We start from the raw sequence: 22,708 nt of genomic DNA, 5'->3' as shown, positions 1-22,708 counted from the left end.
TAGATGACAAGTTTTACGGTAATGTTCATATTTATAAAATGTAAGTCTTGTGGCTGATGAACAACAAGCGTCGATATGTCCGAGTGGTTAAGGAGACAGACTCGAAATCTGTTGGGCTATGCCTGCGCAGGTTCGAATCCTGCTGTCGACGTTTTTAATGTTATGTGTTCACAAAAAAAAATCTCCTCTATATAATATTGTATATCATCGACATCATTATTATTATTATTATTTTTTGTATAGAGAATCTTTCCTGTCCATTATTATTATTTTTGGTTGATGAATGTGATAAAATTTTCTATTTTAGAGCATATTCGGATAAATTTTCCATAATTTAAAAGTAGTTATATATATATTAAAATAAATTTGATAAGTTATATGAATTATTTTTACAAAAAATAGCTTATTCATATGCTAATTTTAATTTGTAAAAAAAAAAAATCATCTTTTTTAATATTCTATTAGTAGAAGTCTCCTAGAAAACTGAGTTTGTTTCATAAACTTTGTTTTATCCACTATTGTCTTGTTATTTTTTAGGTTTAAACCTTTTTTTGTCCCTAAGTTAAGTTCTAATGTTCGATTTAGTCTCCGCTTTTAAAAATGTCAATCTTTAGTCCTTATGATATGAAAAATGTATCAAATCAATCCTATTCGTTAACAAATTACAAGTTTTTCATTAAGTGATTTGTTGTTCATAACAACTCCCGTTAACAAATCACAAAATATTGGATACCTAGGTATGAAAACTTGTGATTTATTGTTCATTAAGTGTTGTCATGAGTACTGATTTGATACATTTTTCATATCATAGGGACTAAAGGTTGACATTTTTAAAAGCGGAGACTAAACTGAACATCAAAATTTAACTTAGGGACAAAAAAGGGGTTTAAACCTATTTTTTAAGATGTCAAAGGAGTAGTAGATAATCTTGTAAAATCATTAGGATAGTTTCTTCTTTTTTTTTTTGTCGGGGAAAGGTCTCCAAGGGAGGAAAAGAAATGCGGTGAATGAGTTGGAAGATTTTATATATATATATATATATATATATATATATATATATATATATATATATATATTTGAATGCTTATGGGAGTTTTAAGTGTTAGTGATATTGCTATTTTCAATGTTTATCTTTTATTAATGATATTGCTATTTTCAATGGAGATGCTTCTTTTTCAACAAATGGTCATAAGATGGTGTCAAATTTTAAACTTTTAAGAACGGTGGGTGAGAGGAGTGAAAGCAGGGTGTGGGTACTATCTTCAATATGGTGAATACGTATGTCACTTGTGTGGAGCTACGAGAAACTTAAATTGACATTAGTTTATAATTCAATTAAACATTGGAATAGAAATCAGTACGTTTATTTTGCTTTCTGAAAATGATTTATGATTTTAGAAAATGAATAATTGTGTGCATTGAATGATATGCATTTTTACCTTTTTCACTTACTGTGTGATGCATATTATTGTTCTTGTGAAAGAATGATTCAAATATGCATGAATTAGTAGTTGAAGGTATAATTTGAAGATACTTTTTGTATCCATTATGTCCTAGTATAAAAAAATGAAATAAATAACCTTATATAATATTTTAAGATATATATTTTAGACCAAATAACTTTTTTGGTTTGCTCCCCAACATATGTAACATCTCATATATTGATGTCACACTAAATCCTTGCATTGAATTATATTTCTAGGATGATAGATATCCTTCCAACTCAGCCAAGAAATCTTTCTCTCCTCTGCCCTTACATCCCCATAAATAATTAGATTGTATACTCCTAATCTTTCTAGCCACCAAAATTTCATGAATCTACCAAAGTTTCACCCTTTATTAATCTGTTTTGTTTAATTGAATTATAAACTAATATGTCTGAGCATTGTTTCATCTTTTCTCCTTTCCTGCTACAATAGTAAATAATGAACAAAAGTTATAAGTCAAATTGGAAAAGAGGAAAAGGATTGAATAAGGTTATAGAAGGAGAAACAATGTTATGACACTTGGGGTTGTGCCAAAATAGTTTGTATGCAAAGAAGAAGAAGAAAAAAAGATGGTGTCTCTAATTGGCAGTTCCTTCATTTGCATATGGCAATGCGAATTTCGCTTTATGTTTTTGCGTTTAGGGAAGAAGAAGAAGGGAAAACTCAGCACCAATGGTGGACTCTATTGAGGCACACTATGGTGACATTCATGGTGATGAGGCACAAACTGGGGGAGGCGAAGCAAAGAGCAGTGCTGGCAAGGCTTTGGATGGTGATCGACTCTTCCAGTGACCTTATAAAAAGCAACAATGGTGTTTGCCTTATGTTGGCCTTGGTTAGGTTGAAGATGAAGACGGAAGAATAGGAACCCTTACTAAGAATTTTATAAAACTAAAAAATCAGAATCTACGTTCAGTTTCTCGATGTTATCAAAAGATGTAACTCCATAACAAGTATGATATATAATTATAAAAAAGTAGAATATACAAATATAAATTAATACAAATAACTAAGTTACATGTTTTATGAGAAAAAAATAATTCATATCAATTTGTAAATATTATTAAATGTGTCTTTTTTTTTATCTTAAAACTATTTCAGAATAAATTTGAAATGTTTATTTAAATTCTTAACTTAAGTAAAATTTAATTGCATATATTACGTTAAAAAATTGATAAAAAAACCTTACTCAAAATCTATCCAATTATAAATCTCAATAGTATAATAATATTTATTAAAAATAAAAATAATAATAAACGAATATGATATATAATTATGAAAAGTAAAATATACATATATAAATTAATATAAATAACTAAGTTACATGTTTTATGAAAAAAAAATAATTCATGCCAATTTGTAAATAGTATTAAATGTGTCTTTTTTTAGTCTTAAAACTATTTCATAACAAGTTTGAAAAGTTTATTTAAATTCTTAGAATATTTTTTTAAAAATAACATTTAAAATTGTTTTTTAGAAATTTAATTTAGGATATTTATTTATTTAAAATCACTTTTCAATAAGTTATTTGATAAAAAATAAATAAATAGTATCTTTTCGTTGGAATCGCAGTTTGTTTTAACCAAGTTATATTATTTTATAGGTTTAAAACAGATAACTGAGTTAACTGAACTATTAATAGAAAAGTTAAGTTTTTTTAAATTAAACTACAAAAAATAGTACAATGAAGCAGTTTTTAATAAAAATAGTTCAGTTTTTATAATACAATATATAGTATAAATAATATAGTTTAGCATAGTCATGTCCAACCCTTTCCACCGTTACATTCATATTCAATTTGCCTATTTTGTGTTAAATAATCTTTATACGATAAATTATATTAGGTATATTATCTTTTTGTAACATCCCAATAATTATAATTATAGTATTAAACTATAATATAGTTATTAGATTCTTGATATGATAGAACAGAAGAGGAATAAAAGTTTTCCTCAATATACAAACCATCACTCAATTTTTTAAACTTAATACATTCCAAACTTAATACGATTAAAATAGGAATTTCGTCTATAAGAGTTAAACATTAGTCGATCCTCCATCTAGCGCATGTTCCACCGGCGTCTCACCACTTTCTGCTCACATCCACACCAAACAACAGATAAAGCAAGGGTAAGCTATTTTAACAAAGTAACATAATATATATTTAAATTAATGACATAATATCTAACTTATAAATCAAATCTCTTAGCACTACTACAATTAAAGAATTTGGCACCAGTTAGTTTCGACCATAGACTTCGGTTTCGAAACCGAGGCATATGCAAACGAGGTAAAAAAGTGACTACGATTCGCCTCGGTTTTCTTTAACAGAAGCAATATCAGATATTCAACTCGGTTCTCTTTTAACCGAGTTAGTATCTTTTCTTCCAAAATCTGAGTCCTTCCTGCTTCAGATTGGGTATCCTTTCAGATTGGGTAGGAATCATCATACCCATTTATCAAATTGGACAAATTCACAAGAAAGATGAAGGGAAAATATAAACAGAGGTAGGAATGAAAAAGCTTCCAACATCAATAATCAGATCCACGAAAGTAACAAACTTTAACACGTACAAAATCGTTTCAGTGTTGTTATCTTCGTATCAAGGTTATATTATTACTATTGAATTGAGATTTGAAAGAAAAAGAACAGAAAAAAAAACCCAAATGAATTGCAAGTATAACAACATTAGGCACAGTGAGTTGGCTGCCACCCTTATTCCCCAACTTCAAACGCCTCAGTGTTGAGAGTAACGTTGTCACCGACCCCACCAAACTCAGTCAAACAAAAAACCACTGGCTTCGGCAGCGGCTGCACCGGAACACCACCCAGCATCAGAAAGCCACTAATCGTGTTTCTTTGTCAGACGAAAAGCAAGGCCAGCAAGGCCACCCACAGGAACGTGAAGAGGGTCTTGTGAGAAGCGAAAGGTGGCGTTTTGGGTTTTAGGAGGAACCACCCGAGTACCCGAGGAGGAACCCTTGCATCCTTGCGCCTCCGTCGCAAGAACAAGGACGACTACTACGCCTTTTGCCCCTGCCGCGTCTCCGACGCGCCTCCTTCTCGACGACGCGAAAGAGAAAACCCTTTTTGTGCTGATACAAACGCCCCTTTATTTTGGGTTATCTAATACAAAAATCAGAAAATAAAAAAAAAAGATTAAAACTTGTTTGTGCTGGAAGGATGAAGAAAGCTCGTGGAGAAGGAAGAAACGTATATAGCTCATGGAGATCAAACGGTGACGAGAGTGTGAGCTCCGATGCCGGAGGATTTGTAGCGAGCTCGAATGAGGGAGCGCGAGGAAGCTTTAATCGTTGTCGGTCAAGCTCGTCGGAACCCCACTGGAACCTCATCGAGTGAGGGGTAGAGGAATCCCTAAAAGTGCCAGACAAATGGAGGCGGCAGTAGCAAACCCAGAACCCAGAAGTGCCAAGATGACAACGGTGGCAGCGCAACAAGGAGGCACGACGACGGCGACATAGAGTGAAGAAGGTGGCGCAACAACGCTGGACACACAGAATGAAGAACGCTGCGACGGTGCGAGACGTTTGCAAGGAGGAAAAAATGTTCGTCAAGGGAGGGAGAAAACTAAACGCTTGAAGAAAAATTTGTTGGCACTCCTGTAAAAGTAGGGGAAAATAAGAGTCTACTGACTCGGTTCGTCCACTACCCGAAGCAGAACCAGCATACCGCATCGGTTAAAACCAAACCGAGGTACTATCATCTGAACCAATACGAGTGATGTTAGATATATTATTAAATGCAGATGGCTAGATGCCTCAGTTACTACTGCAAACTGAGGTAGTATCTGTTTTCCCATAAAGTTGTCAAAAGGTGTAGTCACATTCGTGCTTTTTTGCATAGTAATATGCCTCGGTTCCAACTGGCACTCGTTGCAGTAGAGGTTTTCGACATTGGTTCTTGGTGAACCGAGACCTGTACCTTCAAAAATATTACGAAATTGCCACCGAATTTTTATATGCTTCGGTTTCATGAAAACCGAAGCGGAATGGGCGATTTAAAAACGCTTTTTTTTACTAGTGTAATAATATAATAAACACACCATGATCATCATAAACTCAACCCAATCAAATAATCGTAAGAATATCGAACTCTAAATAGGTTCTACGCTTGCAGTGGTACTTTACTCAGGTACATCATATCCTACTATGTCCCCCAAAGTGGATCTTCGGATATAAATACAACCACTGAAGCTACATCCTTCCTACTCTGTCCAACTTCTTAAGATGGATCTTCGGTAAGGATTTCTCACTCTCCACCAAACTCTTACTATGTTCAAATACATAAATTTCACATCCAACATAATATAATACATTCAACACAAATTTTATATCTATTAAGTATTTTACAAAAATAAAATCAGTAGAATATAATCTGTTTGATAAGAATAAGTTAAAAACACATTGAGTAGACTTCCAGAGGTGTGTCACAATGGACAACTTAAGTACCAGGTCTTTCCTTAGCCAAAGTGTTCCTCAATTTGTTATTAACAATTTTCTTATTTACATAAATAGTTATAAAAAAAATATTTTATAATATAAAAAAAAAAAAACTTAGAGAGGTTAGCTCCCCTTACGTCTTCTCCAAACTTAAAGAACCTCTACTCTTCTAAAATTTTCTTCCCAACTCTTTTCTTCTCTATTTTTTTTTCAGGATTTCTCACTTGATTCTTCCCCTCTTTGTGCAGAATAAGCTCTTCTCCCATGACTATTTATAGTCCAAAAATTTTACTATTCAAATTATTATTTATTATTATTTTTATTTATTATTTTGATATTATTTTATTAAAATTTTAATCACCACTTGCAAACCTTATCTTTCCTTAATCATGCAACTAAAATATTCTTATCCTCTCATTATTTTTATTTTATTTTATTTTATTTTATATTTTTTTTGTTTTTACTATTCACTTTTTACTATTCATTTTTTTTAATAAAATCTTCTAAAATAGATTCTCAAAATTTTAAACCCCTCCTTATAAATTATTAAAATTTTCTATCATAAATTTAATTTTTCATAACTTTAATTATATTTTCTATTCATTAAAATTATATAATATAATACTAAAATTTACTACTATTTATTAAAATAGATATTTTTCATTGTTACACTTTCTACGTAGAATTATATATAATTCAATAAGGTTATCGATAATTTTGTTTATTCTAGATTTAACTATATAAAAGGTAAAGATCTATTATTTGTAAAAGGAAAATAAACTATTAAAAGAAAATCCTAAATTAAGATTTTTTTATTAGTAAAGAGGAAAATATATTATCTGCATGCAAATTAAAGTGTGAGCGATCCCATCTTAGGTAAATCATATACATTTATTTTATTTAATCCTTTATTATTATATGCAATTATTTGTATGTTTAATAAGAATGAATATTTGTATTCATTATTTCATCCATGCCAGTATATATTCACTATTTTATCATTATTATATTAGAGTGTTTGGCATTATATATTTTCTTCTTTACTAGTAATAATAATAAAAAATATCAATATAAGATTTTTTATTGGTTTATTTTCATTTTACTAATCATAGCTCTTTACAATTGTTTTAGAAAAAACTATCACATAGCAAGTTAGCCTACAAACCTCTTAACCAGCAATCATGTAAGGTAAATCAAATAAAATAATTCACATGTGAGCACTAACTCCTTTGGACCAATCAAATGCAAATAAACCAAAATAGGTTATTTATTAAAAATAAGATTATGTAAAAGGGTAAATTTTTGTGTAATGAATGAAACTAGGACTTTGATCTTGTTTCAAAGGAACTGGTGCAAATATGACAACATAATTTAAAAAATAACTCATAAAAACCATATTAACTAACATTATTGGTGTTAAAGTTATTATGTTTAATAATTTTGTTTTCACAAAATATGTTGGGTCACACACATCCAAGCCCAAGAGAAAGGTGACCAAGCCAACATAATTAAAGAATTTTGAAGTTTAGAGTTTCAATAAACAGTATTTTCTTAAAAAGCCCTTTCAAAGGAGTCATTGTATGTCTCATTATTTAAAGTGTAAAATAGTGTCGTCAAAAAAGTCATTTGATGTGATCCGATCTGACTTATTATGGATTGGTCACCTGACTCATTTATTAATGAGTGAAAAAAAATTAAATTTAGTTTGGCTCACTATGGATTGGTAGGTTAAATGGATTGACTCACTAATTCACTTAATTACAAGTTTTGTTTTCCATTCCAAAAAAAGTAACAATTTTTTTAATTCAAATTTAAGTAAAATTTAAGTAAATTTAAATCCAAAATTATGTTAAATTCCAAAAACAATTCAAAATAAAAAAAAATATAATATAATCCGAATACAATCCAAAATCATCTTACATTTCAAATATAATATAAAAACAAACACAAAAAGTAAACTTAGGTGAGTTGGCGAACCAATCCGACTCACTACGTTTTCTAGATAACGTTTTATTGTGTAGGTTTGTTTATATGTTATTACAATTATGTAATATGATTTATGTGATATAAAATGACAACAATTCTAGTAAAAATCGAAGTAAAAAAATCTATTATCTCAGTTATAGATTCAACTGAAGCAATAGAAGGATCTATTCCTTCTGTTGGATCTAGGTACAATACGCTTAATTTTTTATTTTTTTTACTACTTTGAATTTTTTTAACCGAGAGAAAATTGTAATTTTTTTGTTTTGATTTTTGAACTGATTTTTTTTGTCTCATTTAAATATATCCTAAAACAATCGAGATAATATCCCCTGGTTGCTCCTATGATATTGAAAGAATGATAGAGATATGATTAGAGTGAAGAAAAAATGGTCGGAAACGTAAACAAAAGTTGATAAGTTGCAACTTGGTTAGAATTGAATACCTAATGGCTCGGCCATAGATGAAAAAAATCTTTAAAGAGCCATGTGAGAATGAGGTGTGTAGTGCTTTGGGCTAAAGACAAAAGTGGGAAGTGATGGAGATGAGACGAAGGGGTTGACAAAGGTTAATGGTGAAAAAGTTCAAAGCAGAGAGAGAATCGTGAAGAAGATGGAGACAATCACAGAACGTGACATAAAAAAGTCGTATAGGGTCAGAATCTTTACTTCCTAATTTACATTTTTTGTTGTCTGTCAATCTTTTTGGTCTTGTCCAAGTTTTCTTTAACTTTTTTTTTTCTTATAAAAAACACAACCTCTTTCATCAAATCAGACAACTGACATGTCAGGTTTGGATTAATATTTCATTGGCCGAGCAACCTTTTATAAAGATGGGGTGTTTTTATTCTTCTAAATAAACCTCAAATGTGAGAACTTATATGTATTTATAAATGACGGAGTATAGGTTTTTTCTCAATCCATCTTCAATTCATCGTTTTGAAAATTCTTATTGTAAAGCCTAATAGTGAAAGAAACTCGTCTATAACTGATAAAAAAATAAATTTTGCTTCGGTATGTGGGATACGAAATCAGCTAGTTGAACTCTCGTTCTTGCTCCCGATCGTCCAATTCGTTCTATCAGTTCGTGTCCTCGGGTGCTAACCGGGAGGTCCTGTTCAAGTTAGACGGAAAATTGGTAAGCTAAGTGATTCTAAATCAGAAAAAAGGTGAGTTTACTTGGTCAATGAATACCCATTTATAGCCCTTACATCCGTAACAAACTATTAATTACCTTAAACCGTCGCATCTTCTTCTGTTACTTTCCCATCAAAACCCATTAATGCTTCTCTACCATCATACCAACCTTAAATCCATCCGACTGGTCTCCCAACCCATCGGCCCCACCGAACCCCCTCTACTACAAATTTTAATAATTTAAATTTAAAATATATTTAACTTAATATATATTACTTTTAATTTTCAAATTATTTATTAAAATTCTTTGATAAATATTATCTGTGCTTCCGGAAACCAAAAAGTTAATCCAGCTATATGATCAATGCTATATATCTGCATCAATGCACAACTTTTTTTAGGAAAAGAGTTCTCCCACCTATCCAGAATAAAAGCAAGTATATGAACTGCATTAACAAAAGAAATTGTGTTGTACTACTGTCATTTCATTCATTCATAGCTCGTTATTTCGTGTAATTAATAATAATAATAATAACAGTATTTAATGCCTATCTACATATTTATATTGGGTTGTTGATTTCTGATTTTTTTTTATTGATTAAAGCTGAAGAAAAATATCAAGAACCAAGTGAAAATTATCCTGATTTTGAGATCAAGGATGAGAATAAAATGAACAATGGGGACTTTCCATCATAATTTGAGTCTCACTGTCATTTCTTTTCCTTTTTCGTTTTTCTAGACACTTCACTATCTCTTTCAAAAAGTAAAAGTAAAAATAAATTGTGATAAATTTACTATTTTCTAATGTTATCTTGTTCACAAGCCGACCTTAGCTCAGTTGGTAGAGCGGAGGACTGTAGTGGTTGAATCTTCAGATATCCTTAGGTCGCTGGTTCGAATCCGGCAGGTCGGATTTTTTAATTTTTGTTTGTTCTTTTCAAAAAGTTCATAAAGTTTTGGTTTTATATTCATGTAATATTTGTATTTTATTTATGGAGTCCACGATCTCACGAAATATTTGGAGAGTGGTTGGGCTTGATGTTCCCAGACCTTTCTTCTTCCTGTACCTCTTTTTTCTTCTTGCACCGAATGCTTGTTGAAATTACCAGTTCAGTCTCAATAAAAGATTAAATAAAATCCTAAAATATGTGCGAAAGAACTATTTCATCTTCTTCCTCTGAACTTGGCTCATCCCTTCACCTCCTTTGAACTCGATTGAGAAGCTTTTCAAGAAGCATCTGTTTCCAGTTCTTACAAACCTCATCTTATAAATTAAAATTATAAAATTGAGTTAGATTTGATAATTACTTCTTAACCCACAAATATAATTTTTTAAAATCACGCAGTCTAAATACATTATCCGAAATGTATATTTTATAATTGTATTTCAGATTATACACTCTATAATATACTTTTAAATTCAAAATTATATTCTGAATTAGGAATATTAATTTTTTTATAGAAACATACCTACGAGAGTGAAGATCAAGATAATGCGGAGCGAAGAAGAAAGAGATGCAGGAGTAACTTTTATCTTTTTATTATAATTTTAATATGAATAATTTAGGATTCATGAATTTTAAGGAGATGCAATGAGAAAATAAGAAAGTACAGAAAGAATTGCAAGTTGGCCTCTTCCTTCCTGTCATTTTGTTTTATTTTTACTCAATTGACAACAAAAAGAGAGTATAATTTACAAATTTTATTTAAAAATAGTATGTCTAAATCTTTTATAATTAAAATTAATACAAAAAAAGAGTGAAATAAAGACAAGTCTATTTAAAATCGAGCTATTAAAAAATAATTATTAAATCAATATATTCTGAATTTCTTCAATACAGATTAATAATATTTGAACGATTCCTAAAACTTTAAAATATAAGAAATTTGTCAACATGTAAGGACGAGTTTTAATAAATTTTAATTATTTAAGATTTTTTTACTACATTTAATTTTGAAATTTTGGTACAGTAAATTTTGAAAAGATGTATTAATAAATTAAAATGAAATATTAGAAATTAATATATTATTTTTATTTCTTCATAAGCTCTAGTATAAGTAATTTTAATAAAGGTTTTATATTTTCTTATTCTTTCCATTTATATTATAAAATAAAACATTAATATAATATAAATAATGTATGAATAATAAAACACTGAAAGTATATAATAAATTTAAAATACGAAACAAAAAAATATTTATTTTTATAAACTTTAGAAATGATTGAAAAAAATTATATAATAAAAAATAATGAAAAAAATATAAAAACAGAATAATTTTCTATACTGTAAATATAGCCATTATGTTAACATAAAATAATAAGAAAACCCACGATTACGAGAAAAAAACAACACAAAAAATTATCTATGTAATATTTAAAAAAATTATTTGAATTATATAATTAGCGTTGAGTAAATGTTTAGCTGTCTATAGTCTTTCAAAAATAAATTATAGTATTTTAAGTAAATATATTATCGTTTAAATTATATCAATGTAGTAATATTGTAATTAATAAAAAAAAGTTATCATAAAGAATAAAATGTAGACAGTCGTAAATTGCATTCAAGATCCCAGTTAATGTAGTATACAACAATATTAATCTTTTGTTCTTTTAGAATATTTTATAATCTTTTTAAAATATATCTACTTTTGTAAATAAAAAAAAATTAATACATATTTTGGCCTCTCTGTTTATAGGATCTATTCCAAGCTGTTCTTTTTTTTTTTAAAGTTCATTAACATCCTATATTTTGTAAAAACGGTGCACGCTAGTCCTTTTTGTTTATGATGTTAAAAAGGTTAACAACAGACTTGTCCCTTGACAAAAAGTTGATGACTTGGAAAATTATTGTTTACGTGACAAGCTGAGTTGGAATGATTGAGCAAGATGCGTAGAAATGTTAAAATTGAATTAATTGGTTAAAAGCAAAGGGTTAAAGTTGTTGTTGATTCGACCCTTAAGTGAGCAAAGTTGTTCTTCCTAACATGGTGGTGTTTCGAGGGGAGGTGGGATAACCCCTATTTACAGGTACTTCTCGTGATAAATGATTAGGTTGTCTCGAGGTGTAGAAAACAAATATGGTGGAGTGATGCTGCGATTTTGGTTTTTGCAGATTAGGAGTTTTTTGATTTGGAATTTTAGGATTTTTTGTATAGGTTGTGTGATTGAGGTTGAGGAAAAAGGAAATTAAGATTGAATGAAGGTTTTTCTCATACTTGCATATCACAAAGAAAAATGAATTATCCTCTTTTTTATGTTGCCGCAAGCATCCTAAGAGGCTTTCACTATTTAAGAATAAAGACATCCATTGAACAAAGAAGTCTCACATGTATAATCTAGAGTAACAACAACCAAGGAAAAAGGAAGTACGAAAGTAGCTTTCAGTTAGTCATGAAAACTTTAGTAATCTGTGACAACTTCGTCAATGACATAAATTATCATCTTCTTTATCTGTTCAACAAAAACATATATCTGATAATACATTTTGTCAGATATCCTTAATATGTATGATAACCATATACGTTAGGGAGCACATTGCACAATTTTTAAAGAAAAGGGAGACCACATTTAACATTTTTAAACCATAGGGGGACTAAAACGAACTTTTTTTTCACGAACCCGGATTGTTCATTTTAATTACAGCAGAAACTGATAATCATCCTTTATATGAACAGTGACAAATAGGAGTTATCCCAACTTCCCTCGAAACAACACCATGTGAGGAATGCGAAAATCCTTTGGCCCATGTCTTCGAACAAGAAGACCAACTTTGTGAAGAAGTCATTCTTAACCCTAACTCTTTGTTTTTAAATTTGGGAATAACAACTTTGCTCACTGTAGCACGAATCACGAACAACCCTAACCCTTTGCTTTTAAATTTGGGAAACCCAACTTTGCTCAGAGGATGAATCAACAATTTCTTTTAATTATCTGTTCAAAATTTCCACATCATTTACTTTTATTCTAAAAAATTAAGACATCAAATGACCTCACCGTGCCACGACGTCAATAAATGTACAAGTCATCAACTTTTTGTTAGGAGATCAAGTTTACTGTTAGCTTTTTTAACGTAGTAAGCAAAAAGGACTAACGTGTACTGTTTTTGCGAAATATAGGATGTTAGTGAATTTTTGAAAAAAATGAAAGCAACACTTTGAATAGACTATATAAATCGATGATCAAAATATGTATTAAACTAAAAAAAAGTTTATACTAATTTGTAAATCGGTATTCATATATATATATATATATATATATATATATATATATATATATATATATATATATATAAAATTTAATTACACCAGTAATGTTTCTTCAACATTAAATAATGAATTAAAGAAAAATATATTAAAAAACAAAATTAAATAAAAATCTATACCTTGATTGCTTTAAGGATGCATTCACTTGAAGAAATAAATTTGAAGAAAAGGGAATGGATGAATTTGAGAAGATTTGAGAATAGATTGAGTATATTTTTAAGGGATTTGGAGGTGAATGATAATATATTTGAAAGTAAAGTTTATAAAACTTAATGAAGGATTTGATAGATGTGATAAATAAACAAATTTGTTTAAATAAATAAAAAATAAAGATTATCAAATTATCCTTAATGCTAATAGTGATATAAAATAATTTTTGTGAGTAAAATATTGTTTGGTAAAAATAATTTTGAAATATTTAAATTTTAGAAAAATTACTAAATAACTAAAACAATATATTTTTAGAATTATTATTATTATTATTATTATTATTATTATTATTATTATTATTATTATTATTTCTCAGTTATATTGAAAATGATTTGAAGGAGGATAATATTGGAAATGCAAATTCTCCTCCTGCAAATCTTCTCCACTCAACGAGATAGGCATTCCACAAATCAGTGATGAGAATCATTCTGAAATTTTTAGAAGTGAACACATTAAATTCGTGCAAATTCTTAAAAAAAAAATCGTATAATTAACTTGATAAAATTTGTAATCTCATACATATTAAAATAAGATGATATATTGAAATTTAACGAAATCATATAACGAAATATTCTTTATTAAAAGAATTTCAAGATAAGTCGTTAAACATCATATTTATCTATTCCTAAATGCAATACATTAATGTACCAATATTACTTTTTATATGTTGTGTACTTCTTCTTTATCTATGCATATCCTTTAAAGACAAATACTTTATTTAAAAGTTCTGTATTAATTGAGAAGGATTTAATAACTCTTTCAATCTCCAGAATAACATATCTTTTTCAAAATTATCTATCACATGAACAATAAATAATAAGAAACGAATTAATTGCACATATGGTCAAAATTCTGTTTTTGATAAGACCTTATCTAGCTTGAATAAAATCTATTTCTAAAAAATATTTTCATATTTTCTTTGTATTGATCAAAATCTTTTCTAAAAGAACTTTTTATTTTTAAAACACTTTGTTGTTTCTAGATAATTATGATTAATTTAAACTACTTTGTTTGTTTAACTTAAGAGAAATTAAACAATTTTCATCCGTTAGAAAGAAGTGATGAAACTCGTTATATATTTAAAGTTAATAAAACCTTTAAGAGTGCTTAAAAGAAAACTCCATTATCATCTAGCCTTTGAAAACAACTTTTAAAAAAGTTTTCAAAGTCTATCCAAACAAGTTTTAATACTAATTGGAAAAAATTTCAAACTCTATTATACCCTTGTTTGTTATTTCAATGTACACTATTATTATTTTTTTTAATAAATGTAAAATTTCTAATAGTACAAATTTAAACTCAATAAGACTTTTTAAATTCTCTGTATAACCTTACAATAACTTCTTTTATCAAAATAGACAATATGATACTTTTCAAAGAATTAATGGAAAAATTAACATATATAACGTAAAATTAACATGAGAACAATATTTTTCAAACCAAAAAATTTAAAAAAATTATATAGAATAAAAAAAGAGAGAAGTATGCGCGCAGTTTGAAAAAAGACTGATTGTGCGTAATTTACTCCTTGAAACATGAGGAAAAATGATAGAAAAGAGAGAGAAGGGTAATTTGGTGATGTAAAATGGTTCAACTTTTTGAGTACAGAAGGTATGAAAAGTCTTCTACACACTTTGGCATGCAAAGCAAGTTCATTGTGGAAAGCTACAAAAGCACTAAAGCTTGATTGAGTGGCTTCAAGATGCTTTTCTTACTCACTAATTAATCCATAGAGGCAGTGGCAGAAACGTAATATGCAATACAGAACAGGCCATGAACAAAACAGCAGATTCCTCCAATGGACAAGAAATGATGGTGTGAGAAACCACATGATCCATCTGACCTATTGTTTGACATTGTCCCTATCACCAACATGGACAATCCAATGGCCAACACAACCCTAATAAACAACACAACAAAAACATAATGGTAAAAGATCAGTGAATGTTCTGCTTATGAAACTACTGAGATTATTAAATAGGTACAAATTTAATGTTATTAACAAGAATCTTGTACAAACCAAGTTAAAATGAGACAAGCTGTTGAGATTTGTCTATTTGAGGAAGCCTTCTCAAACTCATGTTGAGAGCAAATGCAGTTGCAGCCACCTAGCATGTTGGCTATGGCATGAGCTAATCCCAAAAGCACTGCTGCTACCAACCCCAACATGAAGGCTTGATGACTTGGCTGTCTGCACTCAAATATCCACACTCTTAAATGCTTCACCTGTTTGTTGAAAACAACAATGGGAGTTTAACATAGGTTTCACTTCACACAAGTTGTCTTAGCTTATGCAGTTCAGAAAATAGAGCTGGCTTCAACCATACCTTGTTCTGTGCTGTTTCTGCCTCAAAGCCAAGAATCCCAGCTGCAACATCCATCACTAAAATCAGGAGGCACAGAAAAATGCCTGCTACTCTAGCCATTTTCTGTCTAATTTGTTGAAGATGAGAAACAGTGGGGAAATTTGTAAGTGTAGTGTTATGTGATTATATATATATATATAAGGAATAAAGTGAGATTGGCAGTAGGAAGTAGCTAGGAAAAGTTTGTTTTGTCACACTGTGCAAACTTTAAATCTGCTTTATTGTCTGCTTTCTCTTCTTTTTCCCCACTCAGGGATTCCTTTGAGATGTTTAAAGCAAGGTAGAAACCAGCTCATTCTATGTATATAGGCATTTACTTACATGAATATAGAATATAAGTTAGTTATTTTCTTTTCTTTTCTTTTCTTTTTTACCTTTTGGGGAGCAATTAATTTAGTTTTAATTATATATTATTTTTTATGACAAAAGGTATGTTTGGAGGAATTTTTAAAAGTACAAAAAAAAAGTTTCTAAAAGAATTTAAATTAATTATAAAAATTAAAATTTTGTTAGTTTATCTAAAATTTGAATTTTAACTTGCGAAAAAAATAATTTAAAATTTTATAGAAACATTTTTTTTAACTTATGAAGAAAATAACAATGGCTATCGATGTTTATATGTCACAATTCAATAAGAAAACTTCTTAATAATGTCACATGCATTTGTTGATTATTTGTGTGCTAGATGTTTCTAAGTCAATATTGTGAGTTATTCTAATAAATTGGTGTAGTGAATAAGGAGTTTCAACCATCATGACTTCTTCTGTAAAGTATGAGGTTGATAAATTCACTAGTCTAAATGATTTCAAGTTGTGGCAATTAAAGATGCATGCTCTTCTAGTTCAACAAGGCTTCCTGAAAGCTATGGAAGATGAATTTAGACTTGATGCATCAATGGCTAAGAAGGACAAGTGAACAGTAGTATATATCTGACGACTGGTTACACTGAACGGTCAAGCCTACCAGTTAAATGGGCCGAATTATTAAACTGATCTAGCTTTATTGGGCTCAAGGCCCATCATGCCACACACGAGAATAAAGGAACAGTATCATATAATATCATATATCTCGTATCAAATAATATCTCAACAGAGATATTTCAGGTGAGTTTATTTATATTTCATTCTGTTTATATTTTATTCTGTTATATTGATTTTATATCGACCCAAAGCCTATAAATAAAGAGCAAAAGGCTCCAAACAAGGTACGCACAATTTAGCCTACTCTACGCTGATTCTCACACTCTCATACTTGATTGAGTTCCACCCTCTCTCCGTTCTAGGCATCCACTTGCTGAGGACAGAGGGCCTTCCTATACCAACATCTAACTTGATCGTCAGAGTGCCTTTACAGGTACCACCCCCGTCCCGGGCAAAGATCAGAGTGTGACGGACGGTCAGAAGAACGGACGGCGAAGGCAATTAGAGATTTCGCATCAGAAGAAAGTAGAATCGCGCCATCGAGGTTAGTGCTTTCGGTCCCAGTAAATTCCTACCGAAACAACAAGCAAACACTTTACAACACATTGTTTTGAGTCTTGGTTGAGGCACGTCTCGAAGGAGAAGACCGTAGTTGGACTCTAAACGAAGCTCAAGGGCTTGACCAAATCCTTAGTGATTTGTTTGTATTTGAAGTAAGTATCGTACTCGTACAAGATGAGTAGTGAAAAGGCAATTAGTAAACAATTGGATGAATTCAACAAGTTGATCCTTGATATGGAGAACATTGATGTGCATATTGATGATACATGCTTTTCAAAGATAGAACGACGAAAAAAATAAGAGCTTTAGAGTGGTATGTATATTCAGAGTTAATTGCATACTCATAAGTGACTACTAGTAAGGTGTTAGAGGATGAACTCTCTAGTGTGTTGCTAAATGACCAATTTTGAGTGAATTTTAAGATAATTTTGACACTTATCTTGTTTTAATTGTTGGTAAGCTTTTGTTAAATTTACCATGATTTAGTTTACTTTGCATATTATAACATCAAAAGAGAGAACCAAAGGAAAATCAGAAAAATTGAATGAATACAAAAATAGGCTAAACTAGGAATGAAGTGGCTGAGCAGCAGAATTGAGGTTGAGCCACAATTAGCAAACCTTTCGGAAGAGTAAATCTCAAGCTCTAAACCTGTAACTGAGCCATGAATACTCATTTCCAAAGAAGTTCTCTCAAGAGCGAAACACTAAAGCATAAGGCGAAGGTAAGAAAAAAACTCACACGAAAAGGAAACTTCTATTTTTGAGTCACGTGAGTGCAGTTGGGCACCACCTTGGACAGTTTATAAATACAAAGTTATACCTCTAATTTTGGAGAGCTTTTAGAGAGAGATTTTCCTGGATTACTCTAACGGTTTTAGGAACCCTTTCTCTATATTCCTTGAATATTTTTAGAGAGCATAAAAGGGCATGCATATTCAAAGCATTGTAATGTTTCCATCACGAGTAACTAAACCTCTCTTGTATAATCTTATTTCACTGAAATTGGGTAAGAGATGATTTCAAGTTATGGTCCAACTAATTCTCCTCTCACTTTTAAATGTTAGGAATAAATCTAAGGCTTTAACTAGTTATAGAGTCCTACTTTTAATGCAAGTGATTCATTCAAGCAATTACCAAGATATTATACCAAAATTTGATGATTTTAGACTCCCGTGACATAAATAACGACTTCTTTATGAATAATAACTAAATTAGTACAAGAGACGGACAAAGTGGTGAAATTTGACTTCCACACATTTTTATCATATTGAAATCAACCCTCTCATTCAAATTGGTTTTAACACATTTTTCACATAATCCAAACATAGTTTAAACAATTTTTATTCTTCCAAATCCTTATGGATACGTCACTTGTTGTACTACATTTATCTAATATACTTGCTAGTTGCTGCATAAAGTAGCCACCATGTGTCCTTTTCACTAGCAAGTAAGAAGACTTAATGACTATACGCCATAAGGAGATGGAGTTACTTCATTTGAAGAATACTTGTCTTAATTCATAGATTTGTGGGTTCTAATTGGTCAATTGTAAATGAATTTTCAAACCAAAGATGAAAATCCAAAAACTAGACAACAAAATTTCAAGGCAAGATTGGTGGCTAGGGCTTTACTCATAGAAAAGGAATTAACTACAATGTGTTTTCTCTTGAAGTTAAGCACATGTCCATTTAGATGATGTCAACCATAGTTGTTGACCTTAAACTTGAGCTGAAAAGAGGAACCTTACAACTGCTTTCCTATATATATATATGGAGACTTAAAACTTGAAGGATTTGAGGTAGGAGGAAAGAAGGATTATGTTTGTAAACTAGACAAATCTTTGAATGGTCTAAAGCAATCTCCAATGCAGTGGGATAAACAATTTGATTAGTTCATTGTGAGAATTGGTTTTGAAAGTAGGAAGTATGACACTTACCTCTACTTCAAGTTTCTAGTAGGCAATTTATTCATTGTATTGTTGTTTATGTAGATGACATTTTGATAGTAAGCAATAGTAAACATGAGGTGAAAAAAGGTTAACATTGAGCTAAATAATGCATATGAGATTATTAAACAACATGAGCAGAATCTTCTATGTGTTTGGATACCAAAAAGTCTACAACTAAATAACCAATTTATAGAAGGTAGTGGCTTTGTTAACCATTGAAGTAGAGTACATTGCCATGACAGAAGCTATGAAGGTGGTGAATGTCTCAACAAATCATAATCCCTCTAATATGATTATAAAGGTGTTGTCAGGCAGTAACTTCTTCACTGCTTGGATCAATGGTTAAGTCTACTATGGACTTAGTGGCAGATAACAACTCTTGTTTAAAAGATTTATGTTGAACCAATGTGAAGATTTGTGAAGAATTGACTCACTAAAATCTTATATGAAAGGTTCCTGGATCGTATAACATGCATTAAACTATGCGATAGACCATCTTAGATGACAATATGAACAGACTAACTCGAATGCTTTTTTTTTTAGTGTTTGTGCTTCCAACATCAGCTAAACAATATCATTTGATCAAGTGGAGAGAAAGACAAGCAACAAAATTCACACCAGAACTTCATTCTCGTAATCTTGTTTGGTTTCCATGTAAAAGGTTAGACAAGAAAAACTTTAGAATCGAAGAACAAAACCATACTAAGCATTGATCAGGAGTCCACACTGAAATGCTACGATAATCAGAGGCAACTTACAGCACACAAGAAACCCATTAACAATGCTTTGTTTCCTTAACTTTGCATGAGATGAAGCAGTACAACAACAGGCTTTGTAGTCAAAGTCATTCACAAACCACAAAGCTAAATCATCCCTCCCCTTTTCTATCGCTCAATTTACAAAACAACACCACAATATATATAAAAAGAAAAGACCAACAAATCCTTCAACTGGTGCCATTTTGATGTGAGTTTAGATCATATTCATATCAATATATGAAAGTGGAAGTTAGTCGTCTTCATCATCGGAGCTATCAGAGCTAGAGTAATCCATTCTCCTCCCAGCAATGGCAGGAAAGAGCTTACTGTGGAGATTAGTGGATGGCTTTGGCGAATCTTGATTACGCGCGTTAGGGGAAGAAGCCGTAGGAGTCTTAGGCTTCTTCGTGGTAGTGGTCGGAGCCTTCGCCGGCGTCATGGTCGTGGCCATCACTTCTTTGCAAACCTTCTCCAATATGATCAAGAAATCACGCACGATTAGGAACAAACGCAAACCTTCATCCTTCCCGGCATTGCCGTGAAAGTAATCGGCAGTGCTCTTAACCAGCGCCATTATCCTCTTCTCCTCCTCCACCATCCACATCACCTCCTTCCTCGCGTTTACCATGAACTGCTCCATGCTGCTCTGGAACTCGCTCTCTTCCGCGATGTTCTTCATGTCCGTGTCAAGAAAATTCTGCGTCTTCATCAACGAGTGCCCCAGCTTCGATACCGTCGCGGTGAGCGCGTCGCCGTCTATCAGCGCCGCCTTCTTCACGGCCTCGAGTTCCTCACCGAGGCTCGACACCACCTGGAGGCCGACGCTGCGGTAGTGCTCCTCGGACTCCTCGCCCTCGTCGGATTCGTCGCTGGTGTTGACGCTAGAGATGCTCCGGCTGGCTCTTTCGTTGCGCGCGGCTCGGATTCCCTCGGAGCGGATGATCTCCTCGACGACGAAGTGCAGGAGTGTGGTCTTGCCGTCTGTTCCCTTGACGTCGGAGAGTTTGAGGAGGGTGTCGAGCCTGAATGCTTGCGCACGGCCGCGGTAGGTTCCGTCATTCATACGGTTGCCGGTTTTCAGAACTGCTTCAAGGAGTTTCAGGAATAGCCTGCTTTTTCTCAGATCGTTGCTTGCCACCTGCCATTGTCATGCAACAACTACGTAAGCCTTTATGGACTTGTAACGTAAGACACAAATAGCAAACATGTCCTTGGTCTTACCTCTAACGTGGCAAAGGAGTCCTTAATGCTTGAGAAATCTTCTTGAAGGTTATGCATGAACAACAGACATTCAAGACGTTTGAAAGCGAATGGAATCTCAATCAACACTTTGAGAAACCTCTCTGCTGGGCCTAGTTCATGCAGTTGTCCCGTGAATAGTCTTAGCTTCAGTTCCTCATCTTGTGTAGGTGCCATCTTCAGCAACGTCTGTATCAGCTCAATGGGAATCTCATTTCCTGATTCAACCAACATATTGTAACTACTTCGTCCCAAGAAATGCAAATCTTAATCTCATGCAAACGCTACAAAATTTTAACACTTTTGGATTCTTTTAATACTAAAACCAGTGAAGCAAACCATAACCAGAGAACACCCTTATGAATGTAACTTCAATATGTGACTCCGGACACATTTCCCAAATAATTATCATGGATTCAGAGTCAATGTATATCCTGTTCTAAGAACATGCAAATGAAAGAGTAGCGTATTTGAAATTATTGGTATCATGAACACATACATGTCAAATGAACAGCTTATAAAGTTAATTAACAGAACTGAAATTTAAGTGATCAGGGGAATAAATTTATCAGGAATATCACCCGTGTGCAAGAGAAAATACCAATCCGGATATGAATTAAATTCAAGTTCAATAGAAATTAATAACCATACACATAAACCCAATAAAATCTTAATTAGAGCCAATTAGCTAAAGTTTTATATCACTAGCAGCATTTCTTAATTGCCCTTTCATTTAAGCATTCCTAGGAGAGAAAGAGAGTCACCTTCTACAAGAGCATCAACAACTTCTTCTGTTGTGACGTTCAGAGCTCGCAAAAGAATTGACAAGTTCTGTGCTTTCCTAGGATCAATAAGCTTAATATATTGCACTGTATTTTCTAAGGATGAATCTCTTTTGCGATCATTCTTGTTCTGGTTGGCGCAGCCAAATAAAGACTCCATCATTTCCTCATTGATCCTGAGAAGTTATTGAAAAGATAAATCAGTGAAAGCAATTTTTCTGGTATACATGTCCTACTTTTTTCATTCAAATTATACTTTTATCTTTGACAAGAGTTAATGATCTTACACGAATGATCCTGAACTGATCTCATGCCACACCATTGTTTGGCCAGGCTTTGCATTAACCTTATCCCAAAAAAATGGCTTTAGTTTTGGTTTTGGAGCTTGAGCATCGCCGTCATTTGAACTTCCTTCTTTAGGAAGTAGTGGTCCATGATTCGCACCTCCAACTGGTTTGGGAGGAGCTGGCGGAGCATGAGCACCTTTTGGAGGCGGCGGTGTACGATTAGCGGGAGGAGGTGGTGGTGGTGGTCCAGCAGTTCGGCCAGGAGAAGGAGTAGAAGAAGAGGAAGAAGATGGAGGAGGAGGAGG

At 31.7% G+C, this 22,708-nt stretch overlaps 2 protein-coding genes and 2 non-coding genes across 4 annotated transcripts; 2 read left to right on the top strand and 2 right to left on the bottom strand.

The window, feature by feature from the left end:
* The first annotated feature begins 69 nt into the window (after nt 1-69).
* TRNAS-CGA lies at nt 70-151 on the top strand. Its single transcript has one exon. It is a non-coding gene; the product is annotated as a tRNA-Ser (tRNA).
* Nucleotides 152-9,890: 9,739 nt separating this feature from the next.
* Nucleotides 9,891-9,980, top strand: TRNAY-GUA. The gene is given in 2 exon segments: nt 9,891-9,927; nt 9,945-9,980. It is a non-coding gene; the product is annotated as a tRNA-Tyr (tRNA).
* A 5,122-nt stretch (nt 9,981-15,102) lies between these two features.
* On the bottom strand, nt 15,103-16,005 carry LOC106780029. Its single transcript, XM_014668265.2, has 3 exons — nt 15,868-16,005; nt 15,561-15,766; nt 15,103-15,440 (listed from the first exon to the last, which is right to left on the bottom strand). The coding sequence occupies exons 1-3, from the start codon at nt 15,964-15,966 to the stop codon at nt 15,263-15,265; spliced, it is 483 nt and encodes a 160-aa protein (XP_014523751.1). The 5' UTR covers nt 15,967-16,005; the 3' UTR covers nt 15,103-15,262.
* Nucleotides 16,006-20,050: 4,045 nt separating this feature from the next.
* LOC111240875 (formin-like protein 5) lies at nt 20,051-22,669 on the bottom strand. Its single transcript, XM_022776832.1, has 4 exons — nt 22,404-22,669; nt 22,099-22,292; nt 21,317-21,552; nt 20,051-21,233 (listed from the first exon to the last, which is right to left on the bottom strand). Exons 1-4 carry the CDS (start codon nt 22,436-22,438, stop codon nt 20,346-20,348), a joined length of 1,353 nt encoding a protein of 450 aa, XP_022632553.1. The 5' UTR covers nt 22,439-22,669; the 3' UTR covers nt 20,051-20,345.
* Between the last annotated feature and the right edge of the window lie 39 nt (nt 22,670-22,708).

This window comes from Vigna radiata, unplaced genomic scaffold, assembly GCF_000741045.1.
Source record: "Vigna radiata var. radiata cultivar VC1973A unplaced genomic scaffold, Vradiata_ver6 scaffold_385, whole genome shotgun sequence".
NCBI lineage: Eukaryota > Viridiplantae > Streptophyta > Magnoliopsida > Fabales > Fabaceae > Vigna > Vigna radiata.
This window is presented reverse-complemented; position numbering and strand designations above follow the sequence as displayed.